Source organism: Botryllus schlosseri, chromosome 1, assembly GCF_051294905.1.
Source record: "Botryllus schlosseri isolate E-star chromosome 1, Bs_hap1, whole genome shotgun sequence".
NCBI lineage: Eukaryota > Metazoa > Chordata > Ascidiacea > Stolidobranchia > Styelidae > Botryllus > Botryllus schlosseri.
In genome coordinates, this window is record NC_137236.1 from 14,254,477 (window position 1) to 14,277,232 (window position 22,756).

The following is a 22,756-nucleotide window of genomic DNA, read 5'->3' on the forward strand; positions in this document are numbered from 1 at the left end:
ATAGATGAAATATTGAGCAATAAAATATGAATACAGAATTAACATCCGGTACTTCACCTTATAAAATCCTGCGTAATTGTAAGATGACGTTGTTTCTTCATAATCGTATTCATACGCACTTCCATTCTCGGGGAGCCAATCGTCGGTTGCGGTCGAGTCATAATACTGTTCCGGTAAATATGCAGCTGAGTTGTTTTCATCTAGTTCTCCCGAACTTTGCGCACTCACACACCAGGTTGTCAGATCTGTAGTAATTACCAGGTGAGTCCATATTTTTATGCGGCTTTCATGTGCTAGAAACCAACTGCAACGACCTTTCTCCTCATAGCAGGACTTCACCCGTCATAAGCAGGTGATATTTTTTTATCGAGCTGTAGGGATCGGGTGAAGTACCACGAATAGGCAGGGTCTACTGCTCTGAGCCAGTCTAATTGTCATAACACGAATAGCAAGCAGCGTTCGATTTTCGTCTGGAGGACACCAATAATGTACATCGCAATATGTATAGACTTAACAATCCCCGTATATAGAAGCCATTAGAAGTTCATAGCGTATCACAACAAACAATATGTTCATAATGCCAAAGTTCTTCCACTTGTAGTTTTCGACAGAGTTTCATCAGAAGTGAAGACCTATAATAACTGCGGTTAACCAACCTCGACATAATAATGTCAAGCATCCATAATCGCGAACGACATATTACCGCATTTATTGACGTTCGCGCCTGATGAGAGTCAGTCGAAAAGCATTGAGAGGAATAAATTGTACAATATGAACATATTGGTTGCTCGAACATCAATATATATACATTATACAAATTTCATGATAGCAATGTTTAGTCGTGAGTGTGACCGGTAAGTTGATGCGTTCATTTACTGTGAATGATTGAAATCTTGGGAAACCAGTAATATTTCCAAAGTCAATTTGCAGCATTATATACCATGAAAGTGTGGTATATATCGATATTACTGTTTGTGTTGGATTGTGTCGATTTGTTATTTAGTCTAGGATTCGCAAAATACCCTATCAGAAACTCATTCTTACAGAAACGGAGTGATTATATAATATGAGGTGGTAATTCTAGATTTAAGTCTGACTGACGGTGATGGTATTCAAAACCGCAATGTACGAGTATCATAACGGTCTAACAACAGCTGGAATTTGCGGTTCAATAGTAACATGTGGTATCAATGCAGTTTTATTGACATTGAATTTGAGTAGGCCTTACTGCAGACCTGGGCAATGTGCGGCCCGCGAAGCAATTCTGTGCGGCCCGCGAAAGGTTGCTTGGAATTCAAAACATAATACTTGCTTTTTGAATGACTAAAACCATAGGCTGTGTCAACTGAACAGGAAATTCGTTTACTCTGAAGCATGTTCATTGTTCTTTAATATGCCACGATTACGCTGGTTACGTATACCTCGCATGCATAATCCAGATTCAAAATACAGGTAATGTGACAAAGTATGAATAGCAATTAAAGTCACAAGAAATCACCCATTCCATATAGTCTTCAAGCCTTCTTTGTTGCCATTGTCACATTACGCAATGTACGGCATGTGTTTCAAATTGTTACGTGATACGTTTCCAAATCCCTAATTCTAAGTTAATCAGAGCTCGCGATTACTATATGACTCACCAAATCTATCCCCCACAAAGGAATAACGGCCTGTCAGAAAAAAGAAAGCCGAAAATTGAATTCAAAAAACGTTTATACCAGTGGTTCCCAACCTTTTTGTCGTCATTCCCCCCTATAGATTTATTCCAAGTCTTCATTCCCACTACCCAAAACTCCTGTATACCCTTTAAAATAGGGTTACACTATTTTGAGATCATAAAAAGAGGACAATTTTTGTAAATTCTGAAATCTCCAAGAAAGACTGATGATTTTGGAAATTTTTCGATATTATTGTATTGACTAAAAAAAGGACATCATTTTGACTCGGCTCCCGATTTTTTACGAAACTCTGACGTTCGCTGCGTGGTGGGATTTAAATCCTTTTCATAGAAAAATAGGATCAATTTCCCCAAAAAAGAGGTCATATAGGCGTCATCCGAGGACACTTTTAATTTGTATATTTCGAAACATACGTTCCAGAGCAGTTAACTGGTAACGGTAATCGCTCATGTATCGCCGTAAATATGTAGACAATCCTGTATATAATGTTTAACGAATGCGTCTATTCCACGTCAGAAACCATTAGTTGGAAATCACTGGTTTAGACTTTGAAGCACTAAACTTTTGTATACTGTAGTCAGGGGTAAACCCTTCCTAATAGTGTTTGCCCAGCATGTCGCCGAGATTAAGGATTTTGATTAAAGTCGTTCTTATGAAGAAAAAAAAACGAAACACTCGGTCAAGGGAGGGCGAAGGTCAGAAAACTACAAGCTTCGCTCAACTTCAAGGCTATTTAAGCTGCACACTGTTCGGAAGGCAGCTACTATGAAAATGTGCTTTGTACCATTGCATCTACATTTCTGTGCAGTAGTTCTCAAATTGGAGGCGTGAAAGCTTCAGAAGGGAGCGATTTTTTTCGCGCTTCGCGTGATTTACCCCTAGCTTATAGTTGTTGCTCTGTGTATTGTCAGACTTTGATATTTCAGAATTCACTCATCAACAGAGAGTTAAAATGTATCATGTTAAACATTGTTTCGAATCATGACGGCAAATAGATATTTTCTAATTTACCGTCACTTTCTCATTACCTAACATCTACACATTCACTGAGCTGCATTTATTAACAATCTAATTTAGAAATAAAATTGAAATACGCAGGAGAATATTGCTGAAAATTTCACTCGGCCCGCCAACGTAGTTTCTACTACTCATTTGGCCCGCGGAGGAAATTAATTGCCCACCCTTGCCTTACTGTGATTGTGGCATCACATTGATACCATGCCATATACGTAGCCCCTTTTACATCAAGATGACTTTCTCAGTACATAATGCTTATTTTACGTTATGAATTACGCAGTTACGCGGATGTTTTAGGCATAGGCGAGCTACTTTCGCTACAAATAACTCAAACTTCGTAGGCAATTGTTATCACTGAGCGGTATTAACAATGATCTGGGTATTAGAAATTTTCGTGAACGGCGGTGCGTCAAATAATCATTGCTCCTTTAATCGCCATTTTCTTTGCACTCGCTCAGTGCTTCACCCGACGCGAGGTAAAACGCCTCGAGCAATTGTAAAATAACAAATAGTCTGATAAGACTTAATGTGCATTGTACCCATGTAAGGTGAAAATTATTCGCGATCATAATAATTAATCAGTGCTCGATTTGCTAGGATGTTATGATGAAGCAACAATACGCGAACATTTACCGGAGATATATACTTACAAATCATGAAGCCTGTCAACAGAGCAGATCCATTCATGTTTACTAGATCTGTCGTGTATGGAAGCAATTGTAATATCGGTTTCTATTACGATGTCGACATATGTATCACTGCAACAGAAACACCAAATATATTATCAGATTGGACCTTATGGATCTGTAACCTAAATCATACCACGTATGAGTAACACTGTTCAGATACTATATCGCGAAAGTTCACATTACTAAAATAGACAGGCAACATGTCCAAAATAACTACTTATTCCAAATCCGGACCAGACCCATGTCCGCGAAAGCCGTAGACACGATATGACAAAACATTGCTCGCAAAACCGCCACACACTTATAAATATATATACCAATCTAGATTTATTACCGTTTTTAGTATAGCCAACCATAAGTCTGTGTTCGCTTAACACTGCACATTTTATTAAATGTGAACCGGTTAGTCATAGTCGGTCAACAGTGCACTGAACATTACGCGCTCGATGTCATCAAGAACGATTTTCCATACTATTTTTGTTCACGAGTACTGATTAACCGCACGATTATTATGGTAATCAAATTGACAGACCGAATGTGCTTGTACGGCAATGTGAAATTCATGTTACAGTGCAACGTGAACAATCATCCAGTAACGCAATTTTAATTCGAGTTACGCGACTACTGGGAGACTTGATGCTGCGCACACGACAGATAAGGGGGATATAATTGAGTCTAAAAATATATGCTACATGCATGATGACTCATTATGAGACGAGGTTTATATAGCTAAATAGCACCATGTCAGCAGACAAACCGCATTCGAGAATGTACAATTGAACATGGCGAGAATGAACGATTGAACATGGCCAGTACAAACACTTAGAGGATCGGTCTCAGTAAATGATTCAATTATTTGCCTATAACGCACGAATCTAAATAATAAGCCGACCAAGTTTTCCTGAAACCCAGATTTAAGTATTTGAAATATAGTCAAATGACTACAATAACTCTCTGATAATGAATTGTGACTAACTGGGAGTTACTTACATCTTTATTCTTTAATGCCATTGCGCCGATTGCTCATAAATAAAAGCAAAAATATACAAAATGTATCCCATGTATTCAATAGATATGCGCTATGCAGTCGATTGGTACACTTACCATGGATTAGCAACGTAGGGGTCACGTTACTCATTTCGGGGAACGGAAACGGTATATTTATTCCACACGAATTGATCCACATCTTACTATTAAAAGGTTCAACTCAAACACTTAGCATACCAGCAGGTTAATTACAATAATATGCGATGCAATCATACGCCGGACGTTTAGATTTATGATAAAAAGATATAAATCCTTTGACAAATGGTACGTTTCTTGGTGTCAGCGGACTTATCGCTGATACACTGCCCATAGCAAGTTTACGCTGACCTGGTGCTATAACCAAATTCATTCATCCCCTCAATTCACTACTGCATGGCATCCGCGCGACATGGCTTGAGCGAACGTCGGCATCGAACATAATATGGTCGGGACAGTGGGCAGATATACCACGTCGAAAAAGTAGGCCTATTCTATAGCGGATCACCATTTAAGAAGTAAAACTAATCGATCGTATCAATGAAAAGTTGATGGGTTATAAAAACGAGCAATAAAGGTGGTAAACCTACTGCAGAAGACATTGAAACAGCGGGCGAGACAAATTATTTATTGGTTTGGAATAGACCGAGTTCATTGAGACAAGCGATCCTAGTGATATCTATATCTAAAAGACAACTTAACTCTTAGAGCAAACATTTTTACCAAAAAAGCTTCCCTGTCTGCTCAAAAGACAATGAATACTTTACTCTGTGAAACCGTAAACAGTGTAAACTGGATATTCATTTGACTTGCAATAAAAGTTTAGCAAGTGAGAATGCCAGTGGAATGGAAACCTTCACAACTATATGACTCTCATTGCGCCAAGGCTGTGGTGTATATTTACTATCCCGATCTTGTTATCAATATAATTTTAACCGGGAGGTATCGCGTACAATTTTAAATAAATTTAAGAGCCAGTAAAAGGGTTTGTGAAGCCCTGCTCTATTCCACCGTATCCGCTCTCTCGTAGTTTTGGATATGTGAACAAATTCTCGATCCTCGAAAATTCTACTCGTTTTCACCTGTCAGTCAGTGCCATTCAAGGATGAGTAAGTAGCTAAATATCACCGAAGAAATCCCCAACACAGGAAACAATATGACCATTCGCATAATTTTACAATAGCTCTAGTTTAAAAATATTTCTAACTAAGTAGGTGAATTCGCCTGTCGGCAGTAACTGAATCGGCAACAAAACGTATAGACGTGGCGTAATTAACCAATTACCAGTCAACTATCGCTCTTGAACACTAGACGCGAAACAACAACAACGATTCCCGACGTGATCGAATTGATTCGAAAACGCGTACTGTATATAGAAATAGCCAACACGGCATCGGAGTTTCCCTCACGTTCCCGTTGCTTTGCTGCGAAAATATAACTTCCTCAACCTTGTATAACTTCTAGGCAAACCTTGGAAAACTAGGCACGGCCGCAATATCGGCAAACTCTTTGCATGATATTCTTATCTCTAACAATATTCCCAGTGACTACTACAACTAGTTCAACGTTTGTAGGATGCTACGCATATTGGTGAATTACACCTTGTAGAATTGCCCGATTAAATGTCAATTCGTAAAGAAATGAGCTATCGACTCAACAATAGCGAATGACATCGATATGCCTTACGAATTGACCGCCAAGTCCAATAATAAGATGATTTTTGGATTGTTACTCAAAAGGAAGTTGTACAAATGTATTGAGCAAACAAGGGAACATTCGTTCTGCAGGTGAACTTGCAAAGATTCAGTCCTGTTGTCGTCATTTCATATGCTAGGGATTGCCATCGTAGTTACTATATTCTAGGGGGCACGTCCGTAAGCTATCGATAGGCGACGTACACCGAATTTGGGTAGCTTGACCAGACCAGTCATTGCGCAGCACGTGACTTTCAATGATATGCCCGATACAGTAACCCCAAAACAATTATATGTCGGAGTGTAAACCGGAAAGTTGAACCTCCGAGTTAAATTGTGATTTAATGTAATTTACTATTTTATAACATACACGTCGATTATTACTTCCCGAAAGCATTCGGACAGAAAAAGAAAAAGCAGTGAGACACTTAGTTAGTCTTCTCCGGTCGTACAGAAGGCCGATAACACTCGTTCTCCAACTAGAATTTGTCATATCGATGTCTTTATCCTGCAACTGAGCAGAACAGAGTTTGATTACTTTATATACAGGTTTATGTTTACGATTCCAGAGAAAAAAGAGCCAGACTTGTCATAAGCTCCTAGCTCAAAAGACGACACATCATGATAGCTCTGATTGCGCTCCAGTCCTAGAGAATCCTTCTAGTTTGGGCGCCATTCTGTGAGTCTATTTCTACCTTCGTCGCACCTTCGCCAGAGAACACTTGAGTGCTGACCGTGCAACACCATATCTCGTAACAAACTAGAGGAGCTTTTCCTATGCATGTCACTAAATATACCTTCCAGAATACTTTGCGGCGCGGCAACATCCATTATCTCCCCGCGACAGCATCAATCTGAACAACAGATGCGCAATACTCTCGGTGCGACATTGGCGCGAAACTTGTCTTCTCTCCAACTGTATTCTCTCGAGACCATCAGCGCTGCTACGCTCTCTAACCTAACGTGATGGATATTATGTGGATGTGGATCTCTGTGATTTCGTTTTGTTCTTGTGACATTGTGGGTGTCATGAATACTGCGGTTAGTCAGAGTCTGGTGTTTGTTACTAAATGTATGTGTTTTGACGACGGCGCAGTATCATCTTAACGTAGTCATAGTTTTCCGTATTACAACTTCTGGTTGGGATTTTACACTCCCGGAAAACTGCTTAACTCACACGAACTTTGTCGTACTGTGTCACTTGCTTCCTGGTAGGCTTTTCGATAACACCACCGCTTTGCGAAAGCCATGATCTCCCCTCCACGTTTTACTACACCATTCGCCTGTTCAGTACGCTATCAATCCGTAGTATTACATAGCAATGTACAACGCACATTATGAATTATGAATAGTTGCATGCGACTCAACTTAAGTTAAGTGACTGTTAGTTTCTCAACAAATGCTATTCGTCGGTACAGAATGGGTGGGATTCAAGATGTCCAAAGAGAGGCATTGCTTAGAAGCTGCTATATATGCAGGATAAGCCTTCTTAAGATTGAAAAGGATGTCATTATCACTCAGCCAGACGACTCAGTATAACTGTATAAAATCCATCTCCATTAAAACGTAGATGGCAAGAAAATTCCTATAGGCTTGCGACGATGGTGTAGCCACGGCGAGGTTGATGAAAGAGAGATACAAAGTTCAGACGTCGTGTATTTGAAGTAATGCAGGTATAGTCAACTTCAAAATCTCCTCTCGTTCCTGGAATAAATCCAAGCGAGAATTGTAAATCAACCTAATACGCTACGCATCTTCTATTCCGAATGGTAATTAACCTGACGATACATCTCAACCTGGTATGTTGAACACTATTATATCATGCTAGCATGCAGTTCGCTTAGTTAAATCCACTCACCATTCGAGTATTAACTGTTTTAGATTACGTAACCCAAACATGGTGGTGACTCGTTTGTAATCATGTCAGTCGTATGACAGTTCATTAGGCCTGAAATCCTTATACAGTAAGTTTCTTCCATGACATTGCTCAAGTCTACAAAACAGATCCAATGCATCACGATTTTCGACTTGCATTATTTGCGTTGCGTAAACAACAAATGTTGTATGTATGGCTTGTTGCGCTAATTGAGATGCCTGCCGTTTTACATTATAATTCGCATTTATTCTTTCTCGACTGTTGTACAAAATGGGAATTTTAGTAACATATATGTTACTTGGTTAGCGTCGCTATAAGACTATAGGGATGGTGTCTGTGTTATTGTGTCACATTATTACTGTGGTTAAGCCTGCTTAGAGTTGTGTCATCACCCAACATGGCTGAGTCGTAAAATCAAACACCTGAGTTAATATATTCTAGGGTTACCATACGACCTCTTTTAAGAGGATTTGTCCAAATTCGACTAAGATACAACAAGTCAGCACTGTAGTAACGCTACGGCGGCTATTTCGGGAGTTGGGCCGGAAAATTGACCTTCTTTTTTAGTCAACCGATCATGAAGTGGAAAAAATTTAGTATATTTTCAGGTTTTGCCTCCGGTTTTGCAAATTTGCAAATTTTGAAAAAGCGTCCTTATTTCAGATTTCCATAGTATGGTAACCTTATTATGTTCCTAAGCGAATTTAAAGATTCAAGTTGAATGGAGCATTCGCTTGTATCTCATTACAACAGTAAGACGTCGTTGACAACTACCAATATATGCCTTTCAGGCAATAACGAGGTAAATACCGGCAATTATAGTGACCATGTTAGCCCACCCTAACAGAAATGTCGCTTCCTTGAACGTGCCCAGAAGCAGTGCTACCTGTTTTGAATGCCATGATAAAGGTTTCAAGGCATGCCGTAGCTCGCTTGAAGCATAGACTTGGTTGTGGGGGGGGGGGGGGTCGCGTACGTTTAGTAGATAATTTTCGCGACTGACACAATCGGACTTACCAGGTTTTACACTACTAATAGGTGCCATTTTCGGAAATATGTTAAAATGTAAAGTTTTCGTGTTGCAGGGGCTGTTTCGATCAGTTTTTATAACAGTTTCACTCGGAAAAGTGATGCGAAGTTATACCAAAGGAGCTTTCTACTTTTCAAAATCAAAATAAAAAAGTATGTAACTTGTACTGAAAAACTGGAAGTAGTGTAAAAACACACCCATTTGAGTAAAGTGCAGTTGGACAAAACCTTATTGAGTACGGAGAAAAGTGTAAATAACTCGCTACTTCCGATACCTAAGCGTTGGAGGTTTACCTAGGCTCCTCCTCGCCACCTAATCCGCGTCAGCGGTGTCTTACAAAAAACCTAGAGGTGGGCCATGCTATAAGTCGGCAGTTACGGAAAATAAGAAGAATATCGGCCTGGTGTAAATGACCACAGTAGTCGACAAACACCATGAATACCCCCAAAACAAACAAACTCGCTACTGACAAGCTTAGAGTATTCATTGCTGATGATTGCACTCATAACTAGGGCCAGACTGGTATCGGATTTTTGACACGATACGTATAAAAGCGATAACTGGCACCGTCACTGAAAACTCCGATACATTCAGCCGCTATTTAAAAAATACGACATTTAGCTGAGGGCGCATTTCCAAATTTCATTTGAACAGCTTACAACCATTGTTATACTTGAACATGAAATAGACTAGAGAGGTTGTATCCATATACCAGTAGGCTATAATAAAGATGTCAATATTCCCAGTCTAGTAGTGGCAGGGTATAGTTCTACATGACTCCGTGGTCCGTACTATCATGTTGTGACGTCACGAAAACGTTCGATATTTTTTACCTCAAATGGCCGATGCCGATATTTTTCTCAAATGTCGTATCGACTCGATAATATCGACAAACCGATAACAGCGATGGAAACATATCCCCAAAACTACTTTCTATTTTACAAAAACGTGAGTGTGAGAATTAGGAGTTCTGACTAAAAAACTGTGAATTAGAAGTGGAAGTCTGAAAATTCGACCAGGTAAATAATAGTGGAATTAATCACGGTACATCAGCTTATTTGGGTACTCCGAAAAAGTAGATATATACTTCTGTGATGATACCTGTAGATTCTCTTGCAGTGATTCCATGAGATGATAAAACTTGAACAACGCGTCTCTGGGCCAGGCCGTTTCGGTTCCCATTTGCTGTGCAGCATCGAGGTGACACTGCACTAGGCTTTCCCACTCTGCGTTAAAAATGGCTTCATCCGACTCGTGTCCTATCATTGAGGTGCCGCTCACCAAATCCTGGATGAAACAACGATCTCACACTGTTTACAGATAATGATGCTGGGCTTGTAGCGTGACCAATCGGCCATGCCTATTTCAACATTGCTGGCAACTATCTACTATCTACTACTATAGAATTTATGTATTATCTGTAGAGGTAGTCAAAGGGCTTGAGCTAGTATTCAAGTAGGAGTTGAATTAGCGATTTCCAACACATGTCTGTCGCAACTACTTAAAGAGAAAGCAGAGAATGAACGGTTTGAAAAGCACACACGTAGTTTGAATAAGTTGATTTTAGCAGATAATCGGGTTGTTGCTTGCGGCGTTTATGGTGTTACTCGACTACAGTGGTCATTTGCACCAGGCTGATATTCGTTTTGTTGTGATTTCGTATCAGCCGATTTGTAGACGGCCCGCTCTTAGGCTTTTGTAAGGCACCGCTCCCGCGGATCATATGGTAAGGAGGACCCTAGATAAACCTCTAAGGTTACCCAACATATGAGCATGCGACACAATGAAAAACGACAGATGAGCATGCGACATTTTAGCATGTGTCACTTTGGCATGTGATTTCACAACCCCGAATCTGACCCTAACTCCGCCCCCACCCCTAACCCAAAATCAACCGTGTATATATGCTAACCCCAAACCTAACCCTAAACCAAATCCTCAATCTTAACTATACCCGGTCCTAGCCTCAAATTTAACCCTCATGCTCAAGTGTCGCACGCTCAATGCTCATATGTCCACGGACCACCTCCAATACTTGGGAGGGGATTTTGGAGTCGATTTGGGCCGGTCTCGAACCGGCAACCTATTGGTGTTGCAGCTGTGGATCATACCACTACGGTAGATCTCGCAATAGTTGTTGTTACTTCCGAAAATGCAACATGCATATGAACTAGTAACGCATAACTTCTAATGACACCACACATATAAGGTGCCATTTTCGAAAATAAAACGCAAATATTTTCACGGGTAAATGTGATGCAAACATCAAAACTACTTTCAACTTTCCAAAATTCACAGCGCAGTCGTGTGAGTAAACGTAAGTAGTAAATAGTCTTGCCTTTAAAAATGTCAAGTGGAAGTATAGTTGAAACCTACTTGAATACTCGGAAAACGTAGAATTACTTTATTGCTGACCGCCTCTCAAAGTTTGATTCACGCGACGGGACTGATGGATTAGAAAATATGAGATCCAGGATGGCTTTATCTCGAAAGTGGAGAAGGTCAGAGGTGCTGGTCAAAGTAGTAACCGTTGCTTCTCACATAGCAGTTGAAGTAATGCTACAAATTTCATCCCAATTCCAAGTTGAAGTAGAAAATGAAATGTCGGAGAACTCCTCAACTAAGTAATTTCAAAATGTAAATCTGTTCTAGCGGTCGCATATTTTTTGCAGTTGGTTGGTCGTGCCATTACTTCTGTAATTGCGATACTTCTGAAACCTTGAGAAAGTGGAAAGACCTACCTCATTACTATGAATAAGGTAGAAATACTTCATTGAGAACGACATACGACTATAGATGTTCTTATATTTCGCAAAATCTCCGTTGTTGTTGCAGTATATCTTCGAAAACGAAATGACAGTCTCGAATTCTTGGCTATATTGTAATATACCTGCACTGTGTAGTTGGTGCTCATCGATATTTTGGACATGAGCGAAACCACTGATTTCCTTCGCAAATATGCGGTCGCGATGGTTTCTTCGATTGGCGGCGCTTCGTGCTCCAGCGATGCTTTCGCGCGCTGCGGCACCGAGAGAAGCTGCAGTCCGACCTTTCGAGAATTACGCGGATATTGAGTATATAATGGCATTGTTCGATTGGAATTTCGGTAGTTAGGAGTTATTTTATCAATTATTTCTCCATTTCTCATTCAAAACAGCAGAGTACAACACATCTGCATCCTCGTCGTTCAACTACCATATGTTTGTCACAAATTACTAGTAAACGTATCGCTCTTAGACTTGTGCAAACTACTGGATTCTCGAAATGCACAACTAGAACTAGAACTGAAACCACCCACTTTTCACGACTTGCACTAGAGCTAGAGCTAACGACCTTTAAAAATCTACAACAAAAACTGAAACAGAACTAACTATATTCAATCCCGAAGCGAACAGGCACTGATAACACGAATTACTGAATTGCAAATGAGAAAAGTTATATTAGAGATAGAATCGGCATTTCAGAAGGACGGGGTTTCGAAACCAGCCCCTCGGGCCCTCGCATACTTCACTGTTGGTAGTGGCGACTCAGACCTGGCGCAATATTTTGTGTTGTCGCTGTTGTGTCGAATTAGCTGTCCGGAAATATTTTTTTTAAATACGCAGCTAGCACTGGAACTAGAGCTACTCGAAAAACCAGCCGTTACTTGAACGTATTCGCTAAGTATATTGGTAGTTTATACAAGTGTCATCGCTCTATCAAGTAATCTGACAGTCGCGGCGTCTCGCGCGTGTCCAATGTCCACATTCAAGCCAAAATACAGGCAGATTCTACCGAATAAATGCTGGTATACACTCGAGATTACATGGCCACGATTTGACATATCGACCGTGCCTTTACTGTCACATATATCCCTTCCTTTTTATCGATTGTTCTCTTATGCTAACTCCTGGTCTTTTTAATACACTATGCTTGTTTATATTTATATGTTGCAGGCCAATATCTGAGCGTCTGCTTTGAAGACTACCACAAGTCGTTAGGACTCCCTGCTATCTTGTCCATTTATTCCAATTTTGTGGTGTTTTGAACAGATAAACTAATGAAATGAATCAACGAATGGCATAGTCTGGGACATGTAATTCTAAAGATATTTCGCCCACCAGGTATGGCTAGATATTGTATTGTCACAGCCACAGGGCAGGTTACAATGAAATATTATCTTATGATATTCAAGTACCTACCCACGTATCATACCTCAGGTTAAAGTGAAGGTACCCGTCAGTTTTAATTTGGACATTCCTTCAAATCCGAAAGAGATTGCAATAGAACGACTTTGTTGGGAACAATTAGCAACTGATATTGTATTAGATTCAATCAGTATTTGAAGAACGATTACATGGTACAGTGAAAGGAACTTCGTTTTGATATCCATACGCAAATACCGATCCGAATAGCATACTGAGTCAGTCGATTTCCATTACTTTGATTACTGCGCCCAAAGAAATGTGTTAGTGACAGCGATATCACTGGTGAAAAGGATAGCGGTTTAACATGATGATTTCTATGTTTTAATCGAAAGCATGATTCAGAATATTGCGAGGGCATATGGTATCAACTAAATATTAGCTATATCAGCTAATGACCATGGTATACTCACTTCCGCTATAGAATCTTCACTGGGTTTGACGTTTACAATCTCTCGAGAGTCTGAAAATGGACGAAGAAATAGATTAAGATTTCTGCTACAGCAAGCTACATAGCTCGCAGGGAATATTACTTTGTACCATAAGTGAGCAACGAATGAATGAACATTCAGTTTCCCAGTTACGCCGTGGCTCAGTATACACATAACAGTTCGAATTTTAATTTTCGGACACTAAACTTGGAGGCGCAATGTAGCAATTCACTGTGCCTCATCCGTATTCAACATTGAAGAATTGGCCCCTACATGAATACTGCATAAAGCGTTTATATGTGAGGCCTTTCTGAACGTATACGGTACTGGGTTAACGCTGAATATGTAATGCATATCATCGCCTACGGGTTTGGAAATGGTATATAGTCCGATTTTTGTTGTTGTTTATGTTACAGTGATACTTGTTGAAATTTCATCAATGGAGATTTCACGATTTCAACAGTGTCTTTAAAAAATCTCTTATCATTTCCAAGAATAGTAGTGGTATAGCTGACCTATATCTGTTCTATCGTACCAATATACCGTTGGCAACAACATAAGGTTATGCCAGCGTTATATGGGTCTGACTTCTGTAGACTCGGTTGTTGTGCTTTGAATTTACCAGTGATATCGTTAGAAACTTTCAAATAGTAATTGTGTACAAAATAGCTCTGAAATAATAGCGGGGAATCGTTGTATAAACAATGGACGTCGATGCAATCGAGTACAAGCGTTGGTGGTTTGGATATGAAACAGCATATTCCAAGTCAATACACCGTCATAGAATAGTAGGTTCAAAATGTTTATTAAAAAAAAATCAGGTCTGGTGATAGCTATATTGCACTTTGTATAATATCTTATCAAATTTGTATCATCTTCCATCCCATATGGTTGAGACGATCTCTATCCGCAGAATCTATATTTCACTTTCGGGTATACGTCCTTATATTCAGATCAGTGATGAGCATCGGAGCGGGGTCGGAGTGGATTCGGAGCGGAGTTTTGCCGATTTTGTGACAGTCGGAGCGGAGTCGGAGTTTACTACAGATATTTTTTCGGAGAATTTTGGAGTATTGTAACTTTTGTCTCCGATATCTTTGGATAGGTCTGACCAGAATACACTATTGATTATGATTACAAACCAAAACACAGACAGTTGACACCTACTGCAAAGTTGTAATATGACGGGTAACATGCAAAAATGATTGCCAAGTGCATAAAAATCAGCCATCTGCACTGCAATTGGAGACTGGAGAGTAAACAATACTATAAAGCCAACCGTATTATCACATTTATTTATTAATACACATTACCAAGTGTACCATGCTTGCCACTCTAATGATATGGTTAAAATGGTATGATTGGCCACGAGCTATCTCAACCTAGTGATCTAGCAAGGCATTTTCGTTGAGCATTGGCTGTAGTGAATTATGTTTCGGATACTTGACGAGATTTATCGGAGTATCTCGGAGTCTGGGATTGAGCTCTTCGGAGTCGGAAGGAGTTTTCCTAAGACACTAAAGTTGTCGGAGGGATTCGGAGTCTCGAAAAGCACAATCCGCTCATCACTGATTCAGATGGCTAACCTCGATGAGAATAGATCAAACTATCTACTCCTGTGTTGTCTGTGTGAAAGAGATGTACATGACTTTGGATTTTACAGTAAAACGGAGTTGAAGATTTTGGCTGGATTAGGGTCGGATGTGAAATTACAACTTTGCTGGATTCAGATGGGAATATAGAATTTTTAATATTTTTCAATTTCAATTCGACTTTTTAACTCAATTCCATCATTATCCGATGTGATGTTGGTTTAGACACCACAGGGACCGAATTCTGGGTTCGGACTTGGATTTGAAATTCAAATGCGGCACAGAATTACGATTTAAAAACGATAAATTCGCTCATCTCTGCTATGTGGGCCATGAATCCGATCCAAACGTTTTTGTGAATGAAATCGTCGCAAATTTTAGGACGTAACTACAATTTCATTTCATATTGTCAAGTTCCGCATTCCTCTGTTGATATGATAGCTCGACTAGTCAACAACTCGTTACGCAGTCATCAATCAATACGCGTGACTTGTTGCAAGGTATAAATTGTTCGTCTCGGCGTAATTTCTGTCTCGTAGAGCGCAAGTGATCAGCGCGTCGTGTACATGTACGTACAAGTACTTAGCACATAGTCATACGTATGCTAATTTTCGCGCATTATACTAATATTTGCTTAAGACGTTGCGACGCATAACACAAACCAGATGTTAAGTATAGTTTTACGAATTAAGATTCCTGCGTGAGTGATGGCTCCCGCTTATCGCAGGTGTTGGATCAACACGCTATTATTATGTGTACTATATGTTGTGATAGGGTCGGTCAATGTAAAATCAATAAGGGCTTGGAGTGGGGCACTTAGAATGTAGTATGTTAATTGAAAAATGCAATTTACAAAGATAGGATATGGTAGTAAGGTTTCGAGGTAAATTTTCGCATGTCCTACGTGGGTTGAATCGGTTTGGTCATAACTCATGATAATGGCAACTTTACTACAACGTGGCGTGCATTCCAGTATCATGTCTCAAATTGTATTTGACCTCACGCTTATCCAAACCGAATTTCTGACTGGATCGCGATAGCGTCAATGCGGGAGAAGTGCTGACATAATTGTGGAAATTGTTATCGATTACACGTACAGTATCAATAGTGACGATTGAGTTACTTGGAAATGTAGCCCTGGAGAGCCAACAATACATCCCACCCATTCACAGCAATGATGCGTCAATGGGTATTTGCTTACAATGCATTTAAAGCGCTCTAATGCAACAAAATGAGTCAACAGAAAAGGTGGGCAAATGCCAGCAATGTGATATAACTTTACAGTCTTCGCTAGAATGTGCATGTTAGCCAACTATTGCTTATTACCACCCCGAAAGGCGGCAGACCTAAACACAACACGTTTCCTCCTGTTATATATCTCCATAAGAATTGGTGCACTTCACACCTACTGGAATAGGTGTTTTAGCAAAATCCCCGAATATATAATTTCCACCATACGCTATGATCGGGAATTGGTAGAATCCGCTATTTTCGTTTGGAGTGTTTTAAATCAAAACTTCTTCCATTCATGAGCAGTTCGCAAATTACCGTTACTTGATTCATATTGTAATAGTTACATTATATGGAGTTCTGACTAGATACTTCAAACTATATGCGCCTCTTCCGTCCTGTTTTTAAGTCAGCGTGAGAAAGATTTATGTCTCGAAAATTACCAGTTTCGTTTTCCCAGGAGGACAATCTATCTGTTACGAATCTTACTTTTGCCTGATTTACGTGGTGACTGAATGTTCGAATCGGCAAAATACCTTCATCCCTTGAGATCAGGAACGTGTCAATTCAGTGCAGACTATTTCATCAGTTCAAAAATACAAGGCACAGATTTTATAAGACTCATAATTCAAGTTATGCTCATATATTGGTCATAACTGCGTTCACTCACGACACAACCGTCCGCGTAACAGAAGTATGGTACATAAGATATTGTGTCACACTGTGAAGATTTGTGATTTGAAGTAATGTTATTAGTTGTCAACATATTATCTTTCGATTTTTCGTGCAAACGTGCAAGAGCATGCCGGCTAGGCAACTATACGCGAACCCTATGCTTGTCAGACAACTAATATAACACATACCTCTAAACGGGACTTCGGAAGCTGTGGCGTGATGTGCGATTCCTTCGAATTCTCTTTTGAACTTGTCAACCTGACGTGAATAAAGTAGAGCCATCATTGACCTATATTTGGTGGAGTCCGTAAATTATAGGGCCATTTTATATGAGGGTCGACTCTGGACATATGTAGATTTACATATTTTTTCCTCTGATTTTTCAAGTGTACTTCATATACATTGCATTTCTGCATTTCTCATCTCTTTTTGAGGACGGAATCTTTTCCATAACTTTCAAATGTGCTAAGCAACTGGGTAACACGGATACAGAACTGCAGGTCTCAAATTACTTTTAATGATGCAAAAATAATTTTAAGCAGTCTATCGCGAAATTTAGTTTTGCATTGAGTAGTTCTGGTCATTCTGCGGAATCTCTCTATGTATTTTCACTTGAAGATAATGTCACACATCGGAGTACATAATTGTACTTGAGGCATGTGGTTAATAATAAATCATACGGTATGAACCATATGTTTGAATGTATTTCTAGCTAAAGAGAGCACAAATATGACACAGATATCTGATAGTTGTAATCCCCGTAACCGAGACAGTTACATAGCCAGGTCACAATTCTCGAGTCACGCGCCATGGCACGAATGTGTTGGTACAATTCCTACCGAGACGCCGCAAATTTTATTGAATCGTGTTACAGAACCAGTGACGACTCCGAACAAGCTTTAGTCACTATAAATACAAATCACTTTCGAGTCATAAGAATACAATTGTCACAGGAGCCTATCACTGCGAAGGCTAGGTTTTGACCTTTTTCCCAAGCACGTGGCCATTCAGGCGATGCTCGCTATCACTTTCAGAATGTGCGTATGGGCTAAGACTTCGAATTTAAAAACAGATTTGAGAATTTGGGCCGGAGTAGGATATGGTTTCGATGTGACATTTAAGGACTGGGAATTCTTAGTACGACTTTCGTTGACTTTAAAATACACACGAATTTGAAGCTCGTACCCTGAATCACGACATTTCCGATTTATTGTAGTCTTTGAATGCCTGTCCGGTCACCATCTAATTCGAGAAAGCGGTGTCTTGAAAAAGCATATAGTACGAAAGGGGCCGTGCTACAATTCGACAGATCGGGAATGATCATCAACAACATAAACAACATATAATATGATCACTGTAGTCAACTGTTACAACTGAAGTAGCAGCAGAAGTATTTAATTACAGACACCGATTCCACGATATTTCAAGACTACTGCAAGCGGCAGTATAGAAGATAAAAGGCATATAAATTACAATAGTAAGTGGTTTGGACATGTAGATTTAGTTCGTGGGTCGTGTACCTTTAGCAGTTAATTTGAAGCGAGTGCTTTCGGAGTTGCAATTAGGGCTGGGCGAAATCGAGTACCTGAGTGATTCGATTCTGAATCACGTAAAATGCTTCGAGTCGAGTCGAGTATTCGAGCATCACTCATTATGACCTCATAGCAGAATTTAATATGTCAAGGATCAAATGACTACCTTTTATGCCACCACTCAGAATATAATGCCTGTTATCCATCACATTAAAGATACTTTGGTATTTTTTCGACCATACCAATTTCATCGCACTTTGTGACAATGTTGCGGGATGATCATGACTTCGGAAATGTGTTATTTTCGCTAACGTGCGTAGCTTTGTACTGTATGTTTCGTACGTCGCGATACGGCCAATCGAGGTTTCAGGGCTGCCACAGTGGAAAATAGTATCGAAACTATAATTCTCGTCGATAAATTACCTTTCAGTGGAGAGGAGCGTGTAATTTCATTACTCGAAAAAATCGTCTTTTACTACTCGACTCGCATCATTAAAAGTAATACTCGAATCATTGTGCCCAGCCCTAGTTGCAATATGTATCTTCGCGACTAACGCAAAATGACTTACGGTGCAACAAACAGAAAGTATCCCCGAAAATATATTGAGCCGCCGTGATACAAGGTCTATTTCGTACTATCCCCACGAAAGTTTCACATATCAAAGTGATGCAGGCTTTTTCCAAAACTACCTTGTACATATCAAAATCCAATTAGTGAAAAGTACAAGAGTGGGAGTATTCTAAAACATAACCACTTGAGGAAGCAGTGCAAGTAGGCAAGGTCTTCTTGAATACTCCGGAAAATGGCAAAGTACTTTGTTACTGACCGATATTGTACGCACCGAACCATTGTGCAAGAAGCGTAAACGTATCTTTTAACTAACATTATCTTATGGAATTCACCATCAAACCAAGATGATCGTTACCGTCGGGCAATGACGAATCTACATTACACGAAGGGGCACAGCTGAAACACCAACACCAGCAGGTGGGCGTGTAAATTCCTCAACAGCTCTTTGTAATTCCGTTGCTACTTATTAAAACGGGGTATTATCAAATAACACTTGCTGTGGCACTTGAAGTGAATACTTTATAAATTGGTGTAGTCATGGCGGAGTAGCGGAATTCTCAAGGCGACCATTATGTCACACATTTCTGTAGTAGTCTATCTATTCAATCACGAGATACATCTGTTGCCTTCGCGTGGAACCTATTACTTTGATGCTTGCAGCAAGCCGAATTCCGACGGGACTGAAATATAACGCGGGACTTGTCACTATTTGGATTAATTAGCATTGTTTCATCCCGTTGTTCGATATATTTGGGTTATTACTCATGATCTCTGTCGGCTCCCCCGATACTCATTATTTTTGTTTGTCCAAATGATTCAAGCGTCGCCATATAGGCAGCTGTGTTAAGTTGTAGAGTTCCTACGCATGAATTTTTCGATTTGAACTGCAGTTGACCGAATGATTGCTGACAATTACGCCCTCTACATCATTTACGATTGTCACCGATGCTATCGTTTTCATACAAAACAATCGCGGCGCCCAGTGGAAATACAGGAAATTATTATAGAAACTATACCTGCAGAAAATATGGCCGAATGCCCTCTTATTTAAGTCGTTTCCGGCTCAACCCTAAACACTTCGGACTCGTAATAATATATATGTATTAGAACAGTGGTTGCCGACCTTTATTAACCTGGCGAACCCTTACGCTAATCTACAAGACCCCAAATTTTGGCCGAGCGACAAAAACAAAAATCCAGCACATCGAATATACCTTACTATACAATACTGGTTGTCGTGCGAGTATACGGAAGACTATTGTTTCATTTGCTTTAACTAACTTTAATCTCAGCGTCAAATACAACAGTAACAGTAACAGTCGCGTTATAAATAAATATTGCCACTTGCCAGTGACGCTAATTTATATATATTGTTTCAAATTTCCTGACTACAATATGTCATTGCGGTTGGACACATTACTGCAGGTCGCTGTCTACTCTACAGTACGGAAATCTCGTTGCCGTGATCGCGGGTAACCTTCTGCTGCATGCATCAAATGAAATGCTACCTCGTATCGAGGTGTGAAGGCTTTTGCATTGGTAAGAAACTATCGCAGCGACAACCTTCGTGCATAAAATAATACGCAGTGTGTATTTATTTCACTCGGAAACATTGGCTTTCACTATACCCGGTTCGGATTTTAAAACTTGAATCGCAATAGCCATCACCAATAATGTATTAATGAGGAGAAAAACTAGATTGGTGAAAATATTATGGATGGTGTTAACGCGAGGTTCACGTTCGCGTTCTGTGTTTGAACCTAGGAAATTTAGAGGTTCACGTTCACGAACGAACCTATAGGTTCTGCACTGTGAAACTTTTTCATATAGTACAATTTTTCACGTCATTACACCATCTTAAGTTGAAATTCTTCGCATTATAACTTTGGGCCACATCATGCATGGTGCTGGCAGCATAAAAAACAACGCTCAATGGGCACGCACCTTGCCAACCTGAAACATTTTACGTTCTTTGTTATGAATGTTTGCTCGAAATATTCAGCTGTCCATTTGTGATCATTTTGTGACTCTCTGCAGTGAGCTTGACCCGTAATCACACAAAATCAAGAACGAAATACGCTAACTTTGGGTAATCAGTGAATGATCCTTATCCAACCGATTAATGAAATTGGTATAAAGCAGGGGTTCCCGAGCTATTTATGGTCGCGACCCCAAATTTCGATTTTTGGCGTGCTGATTACTACGTTTTTATTTACGTGATTATTGCGTGGCCGGTGTATGCAATATATTGTTAACACATAGCAGTACTGGTCACTTGTAATTTGGTAAATGACGCTTCCACTGATCTGATACCTCCTTGTTTGTCCGGTTCGCATTTGTTTTTCCTTCTATTTTGAAAAATGAAGTAAAATCTTCAGAAATCAGCAGCTGATAGCATCCGCATAATTGACATTCTGCGAATAGTCAGCGGTATTTAATTTTCGTTTTTAACACCCCAGTGAATAGGCAAACGACCTATAGTGTGAGAGCCACTGGTATGAAGAACATATCGTTGTCTACCGTAAAAAAAAAACTGTAGCAGGCGTATACAGGATCCATACTTATGTGATATGTTTATCGTATCATAAAAAACAAATCCGTGTGATTAGGTGTTGGCTACTATATAACTTGTTTATGGGGTAATATCGGTAGCAGGTATAGAAACCCGTTTTGCACTCTGCTCAATGTCAATGTAGCAATAGTCAGACGCCCAATACATTGTCCGGTCTGACCTAGAACACTAAGGCTTAAGGTTATATTCCCTTACAAGCAGTACTCGTCGAAATTCTCGACAAGGCGACGGAAGATATAGATATTATTGGGTTATTATATCATTTGATTGCTCCAGTTGATACATTTGATGCCGTTTTAAAAAGTCATCATGCACTTAAGCATTGTGGCATAATGTGGCCTGAGTCGTAGCTATAGGTATCGTGTACAATACATTGGATTAAAATATCACTTCACTGAAATGTATAGGGTGAAAATCAGTAATATGACGTCATAGGTTCACGTTCGCGCTCACACAAAACCTTTGACAAAGGTTCGCGTTCACACGAACCAGAACATTTCAGCGGCTCGCACCATCCCCAGAAAATATACAGTAATTCGAAGATTGGCTGTTTGGCTGTTTGAATAAATAAGCACTCACGGGGCTTGTACGACAAATTAAGTTATCGTAACCACGGCACTCCATTATTACATGAATCTTCGTCGAGTATCTGCATGATGCATGTGGGTGGCATTTAAAACAAACAAGTTTAAAACATGGCCCTTGTTCATAACATGTTTTTACGGTTTTTAGTTTTAATACTTAATCGTGGCGTCGCAACGGATTGAAATTGGCAATTGAAAATTTATGGTAAATACGGCTCCTTCGACAAAAAAGGTTTCCGACTACTGTCATACTAAGACCATAAATATTTGTAACCGGTGTACTACATCGTTATGCAGCAATTCTACGGTCGACGATCATTATCATAAGAACACCCATTCCGCGTACCGGTGAATCGACGACGATTTCGTTGGTTCCA

The 22,756-nt window shown here is 39.8% G+C and overlaps 2 protein-coding genes across 4 annotated transcripts in view; both read right to left on the reverse strand.

The window, feature by feature from the left end:
* LOC145442928 (uncharacterized) overlaps window positions 1-22,756 on the reverse strand; it is a 188,668-nt gene that overhangs the window by 14,431 nt on the left and 151,481 nt on the right. Inside the window, exons 1-2 of one of the 2 annotated variants that reach the window (XM_080320989.1) lie at window positions 3,347-4,176; window positions 58-245 (exon numbers count right to left, since the gene is read on the reverse strand). The exons of the other annotated variant lie outside the window; for it this stretch is intronic. Coding sequence (XP_080177115.1) covers window positions 58-245; window positions 3,347-3,383 — 225 coding nt within the window. The 5' untranslated portion in view covers window positions 3,384-4,176. Of the gene's footprint in view, window positions 1-57; window positions 246-3,346; window positions 4,177-22,756 lie in introns of those variants that run through there. 2 annotated transcript variants of the gene reach the window in all.
* Window positions 7,639-22,756, reverse strand: part of LOC145442942 (cation channel sperm-associated protein 2-like) — a 36,548-nt gene continuing 21,430 nt past the window's right edge. For both annotated transcript variants that reach the window (XM_080320995.1, XM_080320993.1), the window contains 5 exons: window positions 17,309-17,378; window positions 13,606-13,655; window positions 11,899-12,057; window positions 10,110-10,295; window positions 7,639-7,806 (listed from right to left, as the gene is read on the reverse strand). In XM_080320995.1, the coding sequence (XP_080177121.1) occupies window positions 7,747-7,806; window positions 10,110-10,295; window positions 11,899-12,057; window positions 13,606-13,655; window positions 17,309-17,378 (525 nt within the window). In that variant the 3' untranslated portion in view covers window positions 7,639-7,746. The remainder of the gene's footprint in view (window positions 7,807-10,109; window positions 10,296-11,898; window positions 12,058-13,605; window positions 13,656-17,308; window positions 17,379-22,756) is intronic.